This window comes from Corvus kubaryi, unplaced genomic scaffold (genome assembly GCF_017639235.1).
Source record: "Corvus kubaryi isolate FWS band 111438036 unplaced genomic scaffold, C.kubaryi_AGA036_p1.0 72, whole genome shotgun sequence".
In the NCBI taxonomy this organism is placed as follows: domain Eukaryota; kingdom Metazoa; phylum Chordata; class Aves; order Passeriformes; family Corvidae; genus Corvus; species Corvus kubaryi.
The window spans coordinates 1150420-1167838 of record NW_024582060.1 but is presented as its reverse complement, the minus strand read 5'-3'; the positions used below and the strand labels follow the sequence as shown (position 1 = coordinate 1167838).

Here is a 17419-nt window from a genome sequence, read left to right as displayed (position 1 = left end):
GCCACACTCAGTTAAGCCAAGTGTGCCTTTCAAAAAACTGCTTCACATAGAGACGGTCCAAAGTTTTGGTCTGGCATGTGTGAAATACAGAACTGATTCCCTGAATGCACAGACAGATTGTAAATGACTTACCTCCTCACTTCCCTACTGTAATCCCTCCAGGATTGGCTCTATAGGAAAATAAAGGTGCAACTTTTTTTATTGAAGACAGAAACCTTATCCATTATTGTTTTCCTTGAGACACCTCTTGTTTTGGCAAGCACAGGCTCTCTGCAGTTTTTTAGCAACTCAGGGTGTAGCTGGAACTTGCATTATATATGGGCTTGAGCTGAGTAATCGCTCTCTCGGAAATCGCTCGCAGATCGGGTCAGCCAGTGTCTGCTCTTGTTAGATTCTGCTATTCCTTAAACAGCATTTTAAGGCTACAGGCTTGTACAATTGGCCTGGGTTAGGTCTGGTCTTGCCAATACTGAAACATAGCGCAGAGCTCCTCTGAAGGCTGACTGGGTTTCCAGGGAAGCCATGAGTGAGATTCATCCTCACTTGTGCATTCGGTGCTCTGCGGTGCAGTGATGGGCACACAGACCTGTCCCCACTGTTTCTGTGCTGTTTGCAACGTTGCCCGTCATTGCCCATTCCCTGTGCAGCTCTGCTGTGCCTGCTCTGGAGAGCTCAGTCTGCCTCTGCGTGGTAATTGTCCACGATGACAGTCAGGCTCTAGCAGGGCATATTTTTCTGAATGTGTGCAGAAACCTACTACCTGCACATCCTTGTGTGCATCCAAGCGCAGACAGAGCAGACAGATACCTGCTTTGGGATGGATTCTATCTTCTGCTGATCAATACCTTTAAAAGGGAAATACTTCTCAATATTGGTGGTGCCAGGGTATCAGTAGCACCCATTCCACAGCAGTGTTTGTAGCTAAAGCTCTGATTATTCTGTTGCCTCTTTCTCCAGCTGGGTGTCCATGGATACGCCTTCCTGAACACCAACAACGGCTACATCCTTTCACACCCAGACCTCCGTCCCTTGGTACGTAGAGCTGTGGATCTGAGAACCTTTGCTGGCTTGAAAACAGTGACTTTCAGTGCTGCTTCTGATTTCTTTGGGCTTTTTGAGCCGTGAAGGCCACCAGCCTCTGACATACAGGCACCCAGGAGCCCGAGGACCAGCTGGCCTCGTTGCTGAGGTGCCCGGGCACGCGATGATTTTCCATTTCAGACACGTGCTGGTCAGCACAAAGCCACCTGCACACAGCTGTAAGCATTAGTGTGGTCACCACAAGAGAGAGGGCCACCACGGGGCTTCACAGCAGCTGTCTTCAAAAAGGCAGCTTCGCACAGCGAGACCACAGGCACGGGGAGCCGCTTCAGGGTGCGAAGAGAAGGGACACGCCGTGTTTGCAGGGCGGGGCAAGGCAAAGCTAGGCGAGGGCGCTGCTTCATCCTTCCGCCGTAAATTGGCCTCTCCTAGTCCCATTCACGCCTTTTCCCTCACCCCGGAGATTAGTGGGATCTTGCGTCAATTAGCTCCAGGTGAAAAGTCTCCCATCAGCGGAGTCAAAGCCTGACTCCCATCAGAAGAGATCTCCTGCTGGTATTATAATGTTAATGGGATTATACTCTTAGCTGCAGGGAAAAACCTGATTTCCTGCAGGCAAATGTGTTGTACTGATCTGTTTAGAAGAAGGCCACAGCCTTCACCTGCACGTTTAGCTGTGTTCCTGTCTGTCCCTTGCTCCTGGAGCAGCCTGTCCCACTCGAGCTCCCCTAGCAGCCTGCATACAGAAATACGTGACATGGGACCAAGGAGATACTTGCACAAACGCTGCCTTCCTCGTCAGAGAATAAATGAGACACCCCTATTTTTCAAATTACACACCAGTTCTTAAAGGCTTAGCTTAGGAAGTTATCTAGCTGCTTACTTGAGTATTTTTCTTTCTTTTTTTCTTTTTTTTTCTTTTTAAATGCCAGTATAAAGAAGGAAAGAAACTGAAGCCTAAGCCGAACTACAACAGTGTAGATCTCTCAGAAGTGGAGTGGGAAGACCGGGATGAAATAGTGAGTATCCGAAAGTGAATTCAGCCTTTTTTGTAGCACCTTCTTTCTACTACTTTGTGTGCCTGTACAGAAGGTGTGGGGGAGCAGTGGGCACTCCTGGTGGTTTTCTGTGCCTGACTGGCTCTGGCTAAGAGACAGGTGGTCTACAAGAGGACAAAGCATGAAGCTCCCCTACCAAGTGCTTGTCTTCCTTCCCGGTATGAGTCTTCCTTCTCGTGGAACAAAGAAGGAGAAGTGCTGGGAGGAGGAAGGAAGCACTTTGGAGGATGCTCCAGGGATCCAGTCTGTGTGTACAAGGCTCTGATGCTGCCTTAATACAGAGCCAGAGTAGTTGAGGAGTGTGGCAGTGTCCTGTGATGTCACCCATCCATGCAGAATGTGAGATGCAGCTGAAGCCACTCAACTAACGAGATCTGCAACAAGGAAGAAAGTACATTCATCAAGAGACTAAAGCTTGCAGTCACTATTAATAGTGGACACAGAGGATAAAGGACTTAGACACTTGGGTGGAAAAAAAATCCAGAAACCACCTTATTGCACTGAAAACAATAACTGACCAGAGGAAAAAGATTAAAAAAGAACCTTCTCTACTGTCTTTGGAGCAAAATTATTAAAAAGTGATAAAGAAGAAACAGCATGCACCTTTAATAGCTGCACATTGCTGCTTTGCACATCTAGGAACCCAGACAAAATCAGAATAAAGAGAGGTTCTTCTGTGGCTGGTTTCATTTTACTCAGAACTAGGAGGAAATAGATACTTAAATTACTAAGATAAGAACTGAATTTGGAGTAAGATAGAATTAGCTGTGAGACACATGCTTCTGGATTACAGGGGAGACTGCTGAGATAAACGGATCTGATGCTATAGATATCCACTTAAACAGGTAGGACAAACAGAGCAGCAAGAGGATCAAAGTAGCTACTGCCACTAGTGCAGGCCAAGTACAAAGGCAACATCAAAGGAACTTGGGAAGTGGAAGAGTGGCAAATTGAGAAAGGGAACACAGCAGAACTGGCTGTGTAACATGGAAAGCAAGACAAAAATAAAGAGGTCCTACATACAGTGGAACCATCAAGATGCAAGTTGCCAGCAGCTTTGTATAGGTTCACTGATCTCTTATAGGACTTTGCTCCCACTGTAGTTTTCTCTCTCACTGGAGCCACTTTTAGATCTGTTCCTCTTTGCCTAGTTTGCTATTAAAAAAAAAATAAAACAAGTCCAGGAAATGAAAGGAATTTGCTTTGCTCTGATATTTATTTGGCTAACGGGTTCCTATCTGACCAGCTAACAATGACACCTGAATGCAAATATGATACCAAGTGTAAGGTTCTATAGGCAACCAGAGTAAAACTATCCAGGGGAAAAAAAAGGTCACGAAGCCAGCATGAAAAACAAAAGCCACTTTGTGTTCTTGTACTGCATCTTCCAGAAGAAAGAAAGGTTGCAGTCGCTGAGGGTGCAGAGACATTCAGTGACGTGAGTGATATCTGCAGTGTGACTTCAGCAAGTCTAGAGACTCTCAAGATACACCCACTGCAGTAGAAAGCTGCCAACATTTCAACACTCCGATTTGTAGCTATGGTATTAGATCAATGACAGACTCAACATCAGTTGCAGTATAATCTCAGCAACACTGATAAGCAGCACATTCAGACTGGAAAAAAATGCCCAAGTGCTAATGATGTGTAATACAGCCAGCTGCTAAAAAGAAATCCAGGGGAGGGAAGATGGCATTGCCTGGAAAATGCCAACTGATGCCACTTGCAGCCAGGCAGCAGCAAGGGCTTGGGCTTGCCTGTAAAGCAACACAGGGATATTCACAGTGTGAGAGGAAAAAGGGCCACAGTCTGATGGGGAAGCCATACAAGGAGTGGCTGAGGTCTCTTGGTCTGTTCAGCCTGGAGGAGGCTGAGGAGAGACCTCACTGCTGTTAGAGCTTCCCTGAGAGGGGAAGAGGAGGGGCAGGCACTGGTCTCCTCTCTGCAGTGACCAGGGACAGGACCTGAGGGAATGGCCCGAAGCTGTGCCAGGCGAGGTTTAGGTTGGGTCTCATGAGAAGGTTTTTCCCCCAGAGGGTGGCTGGGCACTGGGTACAGCACCAGCCTGACGGAGCTCGGGAAGCGTTTGGACAACGCTCCAGGCACAGGGTGTGACTCCTGGGGATGGTGCTGTGCAGGGCCAGGAGCTGGACTTGATGATCCTTGTTTCCAATTCAGGATATTCTATGATTCTAAACCCAGAACCCACGGCAAATCCTGCAGGCTGTCAGACCAGAACAGAGAGTATGCCGAGGCTCTGGAAGGAGGTCAAACACTCTTAGCCAAAAAGGAGTAATAGTACCAGTCAGTGTTTTCATTTCCAAGATGTGGGCCTTGGGAAACGTGAGCTTCATATTCTAGGTCTGTAAATAACCCACATCAAACAGCCATAATAAACAAAACCGTGGCCTTGTAAAGCCAGTGCAGTTGAGACTGGCTAGCACCTGAATGGGGGCCTGTCTCTGGAAGTAAGGAAACAATTTGTGAATGAGTAAGTTACTTTCCACCTATTTTTTTCTATCCAGCCTGAAGCAATAGACTTGATATGCTCTGGCAGGCTGGACCTGAAGTCAAAGCCTCTGTATTTATGGAAAAATTTCCTGGATCTTTCTTGCAAGAGGCTGGGAGTCACTGTGAAGATTACATTTTACTTTTGGAACCTGGATTGAATAAAGTGGTCTCCTCACTGCCTACCCTGCTCTCACACAGTCTTGCTTTGCTGTGCTAAACAGCTGCTTTGCTGCACCTCAGAAGTGGTGCTGAATGCAGCCTATAATTTATAAATCAGTTTTAAAAATGTCAAAGAGCTTTGGATTCAGTCTGAGGGAGTTAGTGGGTTTCTCAGTTTTCTCCTCTTCCAGGCTCTCAAAGCACTGTGCTAATGAATTTCTGGCTGCCAAACAGTGAAGTCTGTAACTGGGACTGGCAATTTCATAGATTCCAGATCCTTTCTTTTTGCTAAAAAGACATATCAACAAGCTTTCAGGATAAACTATTACTATTCTTTATCACTTATCAGCTTGACCGTACAAGGATTTTGACCACTGCAAACAGGTTTTCTGTTCAAAAGAAGCAAGACAGAGCTGGGGAGGAGAGGGAACCAACAGTGATTCTTTCTGCCAGCCCATGTGTGTTAATGACAAGTGGCTCTGTTCATTCCTGCTCTGCCCTGCCTGGAGTCACTAATACCAAGCTTGTTCACCTCTGCAGCTGAGAACTGCTATGATCAATGGGGAAACAGGCTACCTCTCTATGGATGTGAAGGTCCCCGTGGACAAAGGGGTAAGAAATTATCCTTCTGTTCAGGTCACACAGGGGAGTGGATGGGAAGTGGATGCTGAAAAACCACAAAGGATGTGGTTTTTAATGTTCAGCATTCCTGAGCGTGAGGATTTTATTGTTTCACCATGTATATAACGCATGTGCTAAAGACATACAAGAGAGCATCATTAGAAGTGCTCATTACACCTACCAATATTCTGCTCCTGGAAAGGCATTGGAAACGTCTCTCAGCTCCCTACTTTGTCCAGGCAAAGCCAAAAAGCATGTTGTTCATTGTTTATAGGGCTGTGAAATGAATCAGAGATCTTCAAGAGTTAGAATGCTGAACTGACTTAGAACGAGATTTGGAGACTATTTTGCCACCCTCTTTCCCTACCCAAAACCACTCATGAAAACTTAGTCCCTCACTTCGTCAGACTGTGATTCCCTTTATCCAGGTCCAGGATTAAATTTCTATGCAAATATTTGCAGAGGTTTTATGAAAAGCCTTAGTGAAATGGAGACTTTTGAACACTCCCTACCAGCTCTAGGGCAGGGTTATACATCTTCCTATGGAGTCAGTGTGAAATTATCTTGTACGTTTATGTTCACTGGTACTTTTTCATTCACGTTTATTTAACTCTCTCAAAGATTTTGGCTTTCATCGTTTCCTGTTAGGAAGTATTCCAGAGTCCTGCAAGTTACACTGCCCAGAAGTCTTCCATATTTCAGGAAAATTTTCCATCCTTTATAGAGGGCATTTTTTTCAGCAGCTGGCTGAACTGCTCCCATGCTAAGCCACAGTCAGCACCAATTCCAACAAACCAAATGCTCCCAGCCACTGCTGAAATGGTGCCATTTCCTAATGAAGACACCCCTCTGTTTCCTCTGAGTGCTTGTCCTGCTAGATCTTGTCACTAATTTTTTTCTCTCTTTTCTTGGTGTTTGCAACGCTCAGGTACCTGTCAATGGCTTTGCCTTTTGTCTCCTGGGCTTTGCCAACATCTGCATTTGAAATATTTGCACACTTCTCAGCTATTATGACTGTTCTGTTGATTCTTCTATCGTTTCTGGTGCACAAGTACCAGGGCTTCACTGAATTATGTGCCTGTTTCCCTGTTGCTGTGTACAAAGCAGCTATTCTCTGCAATAGGGTATTTCTGAACAGGGAGTCCCCAATCTCCTTTCTGCTGTCCCTTCAATTTTTGTTCCCTCCCACGGCTGCGCTGGAACTGCCACCCTCACTTCTGTGTTTCTTAGCTATTTTTTCCAGTTGCCATTTTTCCACATGGAACCCACTTCTCCTTTTCATCCAGGCTTTCTAATTTTAAGGGCTGTTGAGACACTTTTTTCAGTATGCAGAGAAATGTTGTTCTATTTTGTCTTACAGATAGATCCCTGTGCAGAAGGGCTGCTAAGGCAGATTCTGTTCCTCCCATTAGATTTTTTTCACTTGATGGCCTGTTGTTTACTGTTTCTTTTTGTTTACAGTGCTGCAGCTGGTTCTCCCTCCATATCTTATTTAAGCCCACTTTAACCGATTCTTTGGAATAAACGTTCATGAGAAGCTGTTTCAAGTACTTTATATAAACCCAGATATATTGCATGTCCTTTATTTCCTTCATCCATTACCTTAGTTATTCTGTCAGAAAAGTAATCAAGGTTTTAAAGCAAGATCTATTCTTTGTAGGTCTAGATGGCTTATTTTGCTAGTTTAACCTCTTTGTGCACCCTCAGTAACACTTCTTCTGAGTCATCCAATGATAATCTTTGTAGTTCAATATTTTAGAGACATCCTTCTGCTCCCCTAGCCAGGGGAAAAAGAAGATAATAAAAAGTAGCCTTGGTAAAGAGATATTATTTGTTTCATTCTGCAGCTCTGGAAGCCTTATGAAGCACAGTAGGGGACTGAGGCTGAGTATGTGACAGTTTTACTGTTATCAGAATACACATGGCGTGGAAACCAGAAATGAAGCTCAGTAATTCCCACTTGTACTCTGCTAGCTGATGAAGCAGAGCAGCATCGAAACAAAGAAAGTGCTGACAGAGCCTTGAAACAAAGAGAATGAGGCAGCCAGACTGTGCAGAGAAGACCTGAGTGAAGGGGATAGAAATTATTCTGTCAGCCGTGTAAATGTCAATACCCCACATTGATTTCAGGAAGGTATCGAGAACAGAGTGAGGTAGAGAGGGAAAAATAAGGAACAAATACAAGAGGCAGTCGTTAGGGAGATCTAGTGGCAGAACTGCCTTTGCTTGCAGCTTGAGTACAGAAGGGCTGTGAATGTGAAAGCAAAAGAGAGAGGACACGGGTAGAAGCTGTGGCAAAGCTCTGGAAATGGCAATAGCCAGGCCTGGATGCCTAGCACAGCATCCAGTCTGGAAAGCCACATGTTCCCAGACTGCAGGGGATGGCAGTCCGCCGTCCTGTCACTGTGCCAACATGCCCAGGCTCTTCTCCCTTGATCCTCACTATGCAGCAAAGCCCTGCCTGATCATCCTCAGCCCCTCTTGGCTCAAGGGTGCCTCTGCTTCTCTTCCATCCCCTGGATAAGTGAGGGTACCTTCAGCTGTCTTGGGGATGGCTGGGCACACACCAGAAGAGGGGCAGGTTAGGGGGGAAAATGATGAGCAGAACAAGCCCTGCTAAAAGAAAGGGTCTCAGAGTAGTGGCCAGGTCTTTTCCATGCCTCCCTGCATCCATCATCAGATCAGACAGGCAAGAAAAGGGAGGGTTTTGTACCACCCACAGCCACCAAAACACTACTAAGTGACATTCTTTGGGGGTATCACAGCCCTTTGGAAGATCTTGCACATTGAGAGAAATAACTTCACGGAAAAGGTTATTTAAAAATTGGATGGACTGCCCAGGGAGGTGGTGGAGTCACCATCCCTGGAGATGTTCAAGAAACCACTGGACACAGCACTCAGTGCTATGGTCTACTTGACAAGGTGGTGATAAGTCAAAGGATGGGCTTAGCGATCTCAGAGGTCTTTTCCAACCTTGGTGACTCTGTGTGGTCTTGGCACAGCAGAAGATCCTGTTGTTCAGCAGTACAGTTGCCACACATGGAGGAGGAGAGAGAGGAGGAAAGGGGTTAAGCCACTTGCCACCTCCTCACCTAACAATATCCTGAATCCCCATCACACCTAACGATATCCCCCAGCCCCATCAGCCCAGCGAGCACAAACTTGGTGCACACTGTGCAGCTGGAGCCCTTTGTGCCCCGCTCCACTTCCAGGGCTGCACAGCTCGAGCAGGTCAGAGCAGGCACAACTTTCCCTGGGGAACACTGAGTTTTCTGTGTTCACTCCCCTGTCTCCCACACACATCCTCTCACCTCGTTCTCAGACTGGGTCTAGGATTTTAAACATATTAGGGTTCATATACTGGCATAAGGCTTGGATAGAAACTTTCCAGAAACTTTTCTCCTTTGGAAAAGAGTTCCACTGAAATCAACACTTTCCTACAGGAAAAGGCCAGTCTGGCAAACAGATGAAGTTCTGAAGCAGCTTTCAATAATCTGAAATGTCTTCAGTTGAAATGTCAGTCTGAAAAAAATATTTGCATGGGAATCAGAATGGCTTGGATTTGAAACAGCACTTTTTTTCCAAATTGAAAATGTAAATTTTTTTTGTACTGATTTTTTAAACAAAATTGGAATATGCTAATGTTTTGTTCCACTCTGGCATGAAAGCAAATGTCAGGAATATCAGTGTTTCCCACAGGAGTGGGGAGACTTGGCCCTGGCTGCCCACCCACACAGAGGGTAGATTTGCCATTCTGCCTCTCCTTCAACTCCACCCCTCCTTCCTATCTGCCCCTGAGCCCCGCTCCTGCTGGAGATGATGATGATGATGATGATGATGTGCAAAGCTGTCAAGGTTGCTGTGTCTAGCAGAAGAGCAGCAGGGCCCCAGCACTTGTGCATGGAGGAGGCGAGAGGGAGGGCAGCTTCCCCCCACCCCTTCCTGCAGCCAGTGCAGGAGCCCTGGAACAAAGAAAGGTTTATCTGAAGCCCTTATTGGAAAGATAGAGTGGCTGCCTGGATCCTGAAAGTCCCAAGGTGCTGGGTGTGCTGAATACTGCACATTCATCCCTGCCTCCAGCCAGCCCTAGCAGGGTGTGAGGTGTTGGTTTTGCCTAGCCTTGGGGACATGTATCCCAGGTCTCCATCACCACTACGCCCTTGGTGTGTCAGATGGTCTCTCTTATTCATCCTCTTATTTCAGAAACGAGTTCTCTTCCTCACCAATGATTATTTCTTCACGGACATCAGTGGCACACCCTTCAGGTGAGCAAGGACTCGTGTGGCACCAATACAGTGTATCAGAAGTCTGATCAGGGACAGCACATTGGTCCCTTCTCTTCATAAATCTTGCTACAAGTCATAGGTAGAGCAGTAGGCATAACTGACTTCTTTGTTCCTATAGCCATTAGAATATTATTTGGGGTCAATTCAAAAGGTATATTATGATTTACCTGAAATTCAGAGTCCAAAATCTATACCTTAGGTAAAGCATGTTGTTTCATTTCAGAGAAATGAGACAGCTTAAATTTTCATTTCCACTGAATATGGTGTATGGCTTTAAAAAAACCTCAACATTGTTGCATTGTTACTGAAAATTATAAAACAACAAATAACAAATGAATGAAATTGGGGGAGGGGAGGAGGGGAGGGAGGGGGTGTTGGTTTTTTCCCCCCAGCTGAGATGGTTTGAAGCTGGCACAGATTTGAGAAATGTTATCGTTGACCTGGACCTACAATGTTGGCCAAAATAGTTGTCACCAGCAATGCCTCAGAGCTCTGCATACAGTTTCCTTAGCCCCCTGTGCTGAAATCGGATCTCACTTAATCCTCTTCCAGTGATGTTCTTGTGTAATAGCTGTGGAGGGAGTTAATGTCTTTAAGGGTTGTGACTGCAGGGAATGCAGTGTCATGTTTGGGAATGCCATCTCTCCTTGCTGACAAGCCCTCTGTTTTCCTTCTTGCCCACAGCCTGGGTGTTGTGCTGTCCAGGGGGCACGGGGAGTACATTCTGCTGGGGAACACGTCAGTGGAAGAAGGTAGGTTAATCTGAAAGGGACAAGGGAGCTACTCTGAATGTCACCACTTCACTTCTCCTTCAGAGCCTGCATGTGTCTGTCTGCTTCCTCACTGAATACTCCATGTACTCTCTGGTTTCAGGTTTGCACGACCTGCTCCAGCCAGACTTGTCTTTAGCAAATGAATGGTAAGTGGAGGAAATCCTGTCAGTGACACAGGACTTTGTCATGATATTTGGGCAAAGTTCCCAGCAATCTGGCTCGAGTTCACCACCCTCTGTGGCCCAGACAAAAAGCAGTGCTGTTCAGGTGCTGTATCTGCAAAGACCTGGTTGTCTCCATGCAATTGAGTTTCACCTTTTCCTTTGGGACATCCCATCAAGACCTGGCACATTCCTCTCCTAAGAAACAGCTGAGATTTATCCTCAGTCTTCTGTGCTCAGACTTACTTTGTTCCCCCTCGTGTTGCTCAGAATTGTCTTACAAAACCTACAGTATGTCAGACCTGTTAGGGAATTTTGTTGCAAGCTTGGTGAGAGATTCAAATGCTTTTTAAAATTCTAGTTTTATTTTTGGTTGGCATCCTTCTGAACTGAGCCTAGACCTAACTTCTGGTGAACATGAAGGTGATTTATGACCCCTGTTTCAACAGCAAGCAGAACTTATGGTTTTGCTTGGTTTGGATATGAAACAGGGTGAAGCACGGCACTTTCCATTTATTGCTGTGAGGTTTGGGGTTTTCACGAACCCAACATTCAGTCCCACTCAGTCACATGAACCCAGGCTGTATCAAAGCCAAAATAACTATATTCAAGAATCCCTGCACCCCTTCTCACCTCTCATTACACTGTCAAGTTTCACAAGCAGCACATTTGAGACACAAACAGCAACTTCTCCTTTTACTCCTGACTTCAGGTGTCAGCTTACCACACTTTACATATTCATTTCTCTTAGACTTTCTCATAAATCACTCCTTTCAGCCCCTTTGTGCGTTTTGATTCTCTCTTATAACCCCTTCCTCTCCCTTGTCCTGACAACGGAGCGGTCAAAATTGGAAGCTGGATTAAAAGACTGGTTTCTTTTACAGCACAGAGCATTTCCAATACATTCTTCCACTTCTCCCTAAACTGTGTTCTGAGGCTCCTGCAGTTGTCCCTGTGGGACAGCTTTTGTTGTCACCCTATCACACTGCAGGATCATTCCTCATATCACATTTTGTTCCTCTCTTTATTTTTTCTGCTTCTGGTCTGCTCTCACATTGCACATGACCCTCTGCTTTTCAGGTCTCTCCATCACAGTGTTATTGTCTGTACAGGCACACGTACACATCTTACACAGCTTAGCGCAGGAGGCTGCTGGCAGGATTTGGAACAGCTCTGTTGCATGGTGAGCTTATGCTGGAGAACACAGCAGCCCCACTAAGCACAGCAGTTGGGTTAATTGGTGTTTGGTTTAGTGGTAGGGTTTGACTTACAGTCACATTGTTGGATTTAGAGTGGGCACAACATGCAGCAATGGTAAAGACTTTGTAGACCAAGGTTTCTTGCTGACTTTCTTTTTGCAGTTATTATCTTCCAGGAGCATTTGTTTGACTGTTGTTTCTCTTTGCCCTTTTGGGCTTCTTCTCCACTTCCCACCAGGATTTATTGCATCACCGACATTGATCCCGACCACCGAAAGCTCAGCCAGCTGGAGGCTGTGATCCGTTTCCTCACTGGAGAGGAGCCTGACCTGGAATGTGAGTCCCAGGCACTGAAAGGGCCCTGCTGGGGTCTTCCTGTACCCATCACAAGGGAGAGGGGACTGTGACAAACTGATTGGTGTCAGACTGAACTCCTGTGCCGTTTGCTCACACAGGCAGGACTGAACTCAAGCCAGATTAATTCACAAGTGGAAATGAGCTGAGGATCCACCTCCTTGTCTCTGTCAGGGGATTTTTTCCATTTCAAAGCTGACACAAAACTCAACCTTATTGGAGGTCTCAACACAGGAAATACTGGAAAATGGAAGGCTTGAATGGAGCTTGGCAGGGGCTGCACACCAGGTTTAAGACTGACTGACTGGGCTAGAGGGGGCAATAGCAGAAGCCAGGAAAAGTGCTGAGATGATTCAGTTTCCCAGGGACCCCAGGCATCATCCTCCAAGGACTCACGGTGCCCTCTAGAGAGAGATGGATTCTTTCAGAACAAGGATTATTAATTTTGTTTTCCAAACACAGCAGGTAACTGATCCAGGAGAAAAAAGTGGTCACAGGATTATCATCTTTCCTGCTCCCCCTGCTGCTCATCCCTTGCACCAGGTCCCATTTTCCTACAGTTGATACAGCACCACTAAAGAATGGGATCTCTATCAGGGGGCAGAGATAGGCAGCTGTACACAGGAATTCCTTACAGCAGTTGGGTTTTAGGACGTCCTTCAGCCCCCTTAGCTGTGCCAAGTACAAGCTTTTGCCTGTAATGCTGCACCTGAGAGGCAGGCACAAAGCTTTGGCACAAGGATGGGAATCTCTTAAAAGTAAAATCAACTGTAATCTGGTAATTCTTCCTCTCTTGCACAATGTGAGCAGTCTCCTCCTGGCTGTCCTTGGGGTAGGCTGGAAAGAGGAGATGTATGAGTTGAAGAGGCCAGGGAAGAGGAAAGTTTCAGGAGAGCTGACGGTGAGAAATACGCAGACTTGGAAGTGCTGTGGAGGAAAAATATGATTTGAACACATCCTAGACATGGGGGGCCTGAAGAGGGAAAGATCTCATGATGGGCTCTGATTTTGAGGCTTGAATAACAACAACTATGGAGAGGAGGATCCCGAGATCTGTGACAAAGAAATTTGGGAGAACTTGAGATAAAACATTAAGGGACACCTGGAACATCAACCCAGAAAGTTCAGTGCCAGAAACACTGAAGTGATGGGTGTTCTAGGTGGCTCCACCTAGAACAGCACTGAAAGGGGCATTTCTGCACAATGGTCACCATGTTCTCACCAATTAGTGCAAGCAGGGCAATGGAGAAACGAAGCAGGTCAAAGAAATGGGATTCTGGGGCACGTCATTTAGAACATGATGATACCTGGAAGATTCCTAATCGCTTCTTAGCTCCAGTGCAAAGGGGATTAGAGTCAGAGCCTGGACTGGCTTGAGCATCTGGTGAAAACCAGGACAGGACAATGTTTTGTGACTCACAGTAAGGAAGGAGGGCTAACAAAGAAGCCAGTGAGCAAAGGGACAGAGTAGAAGCCACAAAAAAGTCATTAGTGGTTTTGAAGGAAGTTACTTGAGTGGAAGATGGTGGCTGGTATCCTCTCTACAGGATACGCAGAAGAAAGTTCAAGGCAGGGATTTGAGGCAATGGCTATGGACAGCCTGTTCAATGGAAGAGTCAAGTGAAGGTCTAATGAATAACTTCAGTTGAAAGCCTCTCACTTGCCCACACTTGTTTGGGCACCACCCTTCCACAGAGTTTGGAGGGGAATGGGTCTGATGATTTTGAATATTAGGAAGAAATTCTTCGCAGAAAGGGTGATTAGTTATTGGAACAGCTGCCCAGGGAGATGGTGGGGTCACTGTCCCTGGAGGCGTTTAAGGAAAGACTGGACATGGCACTCAGTGTGGCCTGGTTGGTCTGGTGGTATTGGGTCATAGGTTGGACTCGATGCTCTCAGAGGTCTTTCCCAACCTCATTGATTCTGTAATTCTGTAATCTTGGCTGTGACATCAGCTCCTGTGCTTTCCACCACCCAGGGTGCTAGGACCACTTCTCTGCCCTGTAATGGGAGGCCTCTTTTTTGTGCCACACTGATCCACTGTCCTGGACAGGCAGATGTTCCTCACCAAGGGACTCTCTAAAACATCTAGGGAGAAAGATGTCTTTCTCTCCTGATTTTTGTTCTTCCTTTCTCTCCTTAGGTGATGAAGAGTTGGTCCAGGAAGTGCTGTTTGATGCAGTGGTCACTGCCCCCATGGAGGCCTACTGGACAACACTAGCCCTCAATATGTCCTTGTAAGTCTAGGAGAAATAAATATGGGTAGAACACCACTGAAGATGCATCTCCAGATGCTGTGTATTTATGCAGTGCCTGAAACAGTCACAAACTTTTGCACAGCATACAAGACCCTGTAGAAATAGCTCAAAAGCTGATAGAAATAGCACAATAGCTTTAGAAATAACTTGAAAAGCGTCTCTTGGGAGTGAACTCCAGTAGGCTGGGCCTCCTTGGGAGAGCCTTTAGTTTGGTAAGGGTTTTTCCAGCGGAGAAAGGGAGTTTAGTCTTGTCTCTGTTGGTGGTGCCTTCAGATTGAACCGCAGGCAGGTACTGCACAGGCTGGCTTCAGCAAACAACTTTCTGTTTTATTACTTCCAGTGAGGCACCTGTTGCTTGTGGTATCTTGTATCATGTCACACAGATCTTCTTCCAGCAGACAACGTGTTACTTACAGATACACATGGCCACTGGCCTCCTGTCCCCATTTCAGTTCCTTGTATCCCTGCACCGACAGAAGCTGAGCCAGTGACAATCCTGCTAGGATACCCAATTATCAGCACAGCTTTAAACAGCTACACCAACACACCCTCTTCAATCACATTCTGCTACCCTGGCCATTCTCTGCATCCCTGATCCAGCCATTCTCCTTCTGCTGTTCCTCTCCTGCACTTCAGCCTCATGAGAGCAGCCTGGAGCAAAGCTAGCAGGGACAGAGGAGCTTATGGTCTACTTAAAAAAGAATGAAATAAGCAGACTTCAAAGGTTTAAATCTGAGGACAAGTCTTAAACCTGCCAGTTGTCAGCCAGTAACAACCTGTTGCCATTAGCAGGGAGGAGCCAGTATCACTCCTGGTGTAGGTGGGTTATATTGCAAATGAACTTGGGACCAGGTGTCCAGATGTAGCTTCGAGCTTGAAAGGCCCTCACCCTGGGGCAGGGATCACAGCTGTTCTTCTGAGAACTGTTTGCTTCTGCCTGTGTGTTTCTGTTCCACAGGGACACTGAGGCAGGTGTTGAGATGGCGTTTCTGGGCACTCGGGCTGGACTCATGAGGAGTGCCCTGTATGTGGGCTCGGAGAAAATTTCCAACAAGTAAGTCCCTAAACTGCATTAAGGGGTCTCTGTCAGTGTCTCTGAAGGGGCAGCATGAAATCACCACCAGCCTTAGAAATGTTTTTGGGGAGACAGAAATAGAATGGAAAGAAGCAACACCTTAATGGCATTCAGGCTGATTCACAGAGTCAGAGTAGGGGGCCTTTGTCTTCCTCTCTTTTTGAGTTCTGCTTAAAATACTATCCCCAAGTGCACTCATTTGAATGAAAACCTTCAACCATTCCCTGACTTCAGTCATCTGACACAGACAATGCCCACAGTTACTACATACCCCCAGGACCATTTTGCAGTGCAAAGGCTCTGCACTCCAGTGCCCCAGCGACACTGCAGCTTGGCTATGTTTGATCTTTCTGTCTCAATTCCTCTTCCAGATTTATTCTGTTCTGCCTCTTACATTGCCCACATCGCAGCAGCATCCCAGTGCCTTGCAGTGAGACGTTAAGTGACGTGACTGACATCTGTCACATCCCATTCATTCTCTTGTCCTCTCCCTCAAGGCAGGAGTGTGTGTGCAGTGAAGGGTTTTGACGTGGAAAGGGTAGTTTGCATTCTGCTGCATTTTGAACACGAAGGCTGGTGCATGCTGCTGTAAGAAAGGACAGGTCACAGAGGCACACCAGCAGATGGAACAGAAAGGGACCATGCAGGTGGTGGTTATTAGCTTCTTGGCAGCTGTTTCACTGTCCCCAAGTTCCCCTAACATGAGTCCTACATTTAAGCTCTGCTGTGCCTGAAAGGTGACATTCTTCATGTGTTCGAAGCAGTCTGAACAATTCAGAGTAGCAGCCTTGGCAACAAGGGAGAAATGCCGTGTGCTGCAGGAGGCTAACATGACTCCTGATTCCCCACTGCTCATCAGGAACAGCGGTCAATGCTTTAAAGAGGCACAGTCACCACGCTGCAGAGACAGACCCCCACACATCCCACAGGAGCAGCTTCTGGAATCCCCTGAAAGGAAGGAATCATAAATGAGGAATTATCATTACGTCAAAATATACAGCAAAACAAGAGCCTGAAAACAAAGGGATTTGCCAGGCAAGCTGTATGAACCTCCAGGGAAGGAAATGACCTGATTTTCATGTGGTCTCTCCTGAGCACCCACTGCCTGTCTTGCCATGCCCCCACGATACATCCTCTTACCTTTGGAAGGACCCCTTTTCTCTAACACTTCAATCCCTGCATTTCTAGGAATCACAGAATCATAGAATTTATTAAGGGGTTGGAATGGACTTTAAAGATCATCTGTTCCCGACCCACTCTGCCATGGGGAGGGACACCTCCCACTAGCCTGGGTTGCTCAAGGACTTATCCAGTCTTGAACACTGTCAGGGTTGGGGCATCCACAACTCCTTCAGCAACCTGTTGCAGCTTCCTCACCACCCTCACAGTAAAAAAATTCTTCCCAGTATCTTACCTAAATTTCCCCTCTTTCAATCTGTACCCATTCCTCCTTGTCTTGTCACTACAGTTCCTAACAGAGTCCCTCTCCACCTTCCCAATAGGCCCCCTTCAGATACTAGAAGGCTGCTAGGAGGTCTCTGCTCAAAGAGAGAGTCTCCCGAGGAGATGAGGATTTACCCACAGTTGCATAACCTTATGTTTGGGGTGGGTTGTTTGTTTTTGTAGGAGACTGCCTAATCCCCTTGCCTCCCCCGCTCCCCAGCCCCTGCAGTGAGCAATGGCCACAAGCCAGCCGCACCTGCTCCTCCCTCGCCCACCTGCTCACACCTGCCGCGCCTCATCCACGCTCCGGCGCTGCCCCTGCTCCTCGCGGGGTGTGCTGCCCGGTAACCCTCCCATCCTGCCCGGTAACCCTTCCATCCTGCCCGGTTCCCCTCCCGCCCGGCCCGGCCCTCAGAGCCCGCGGGCGGCCCGGCCCCACCGCCCGCCCCGGGGCCGCCGCCGCGGGCCTCGGCCGGGCCA

The 17419-nt window shown here is 46.9% G+C and overlaps 1 protein-coding gene and 1 long non-coding RNA gene across 2 annotated transcripts in view; one reads left to right on the top strand and one right to left on the bottom strand.

The window, feature by feature from the left end:
* Window positions 1–17419, top strand: part of CACNA2D4 (calcium voltage-gated channel auxiliary subunit alpha2delta 4) — a 122077-nt gene that overhangs the window by 35307 nt on the left and 69351 nt on the right. The window contains exons 16-24 of the mRNA XM_042050150.1: window positions 958–1032; window positions 1974–2060; window positions 5310–5381; window positions 9594–9655; window positions 10361–10428; window positions 10550–10595; window positions 12048–12145; window positions 14307–14400; window positions 15380–15475. Coding sequence (XP_041906084.1) covers window positions 958–1032; window positions 1974–2060; window positions 5310–5381; window positions 9594–9655; window positions 10361–10428; window positions 10550–10595; window positions 12048–12145; window positions 14307–14400; window positions 15380–15475 — 698 coding nt within the window. The remainder of the gene's footprint in view (window positions 1–957; window positions 1033–1973; window positions 2061–5309; window positions 5382–9593; window positions 9656–10360; window positions 10429–10549; window positions 10596–12047; window positions 12146–14306; window positions 14401–15379; window positions 15476–17419) is intronic.
* On the bottom strand, window positions 4016–16556 carry LOC121675101. The gene is made up of 3 exons (XR_006019954.1): window positions 16547–16556; window positions 7804–7814; window positions 4016–4147 (listed from the first exon to the last, which is right to left on the bottom strand). It is a non-coding gene; the product is annotated as an uncharacterized LOC121675101 (long non-coding RNA).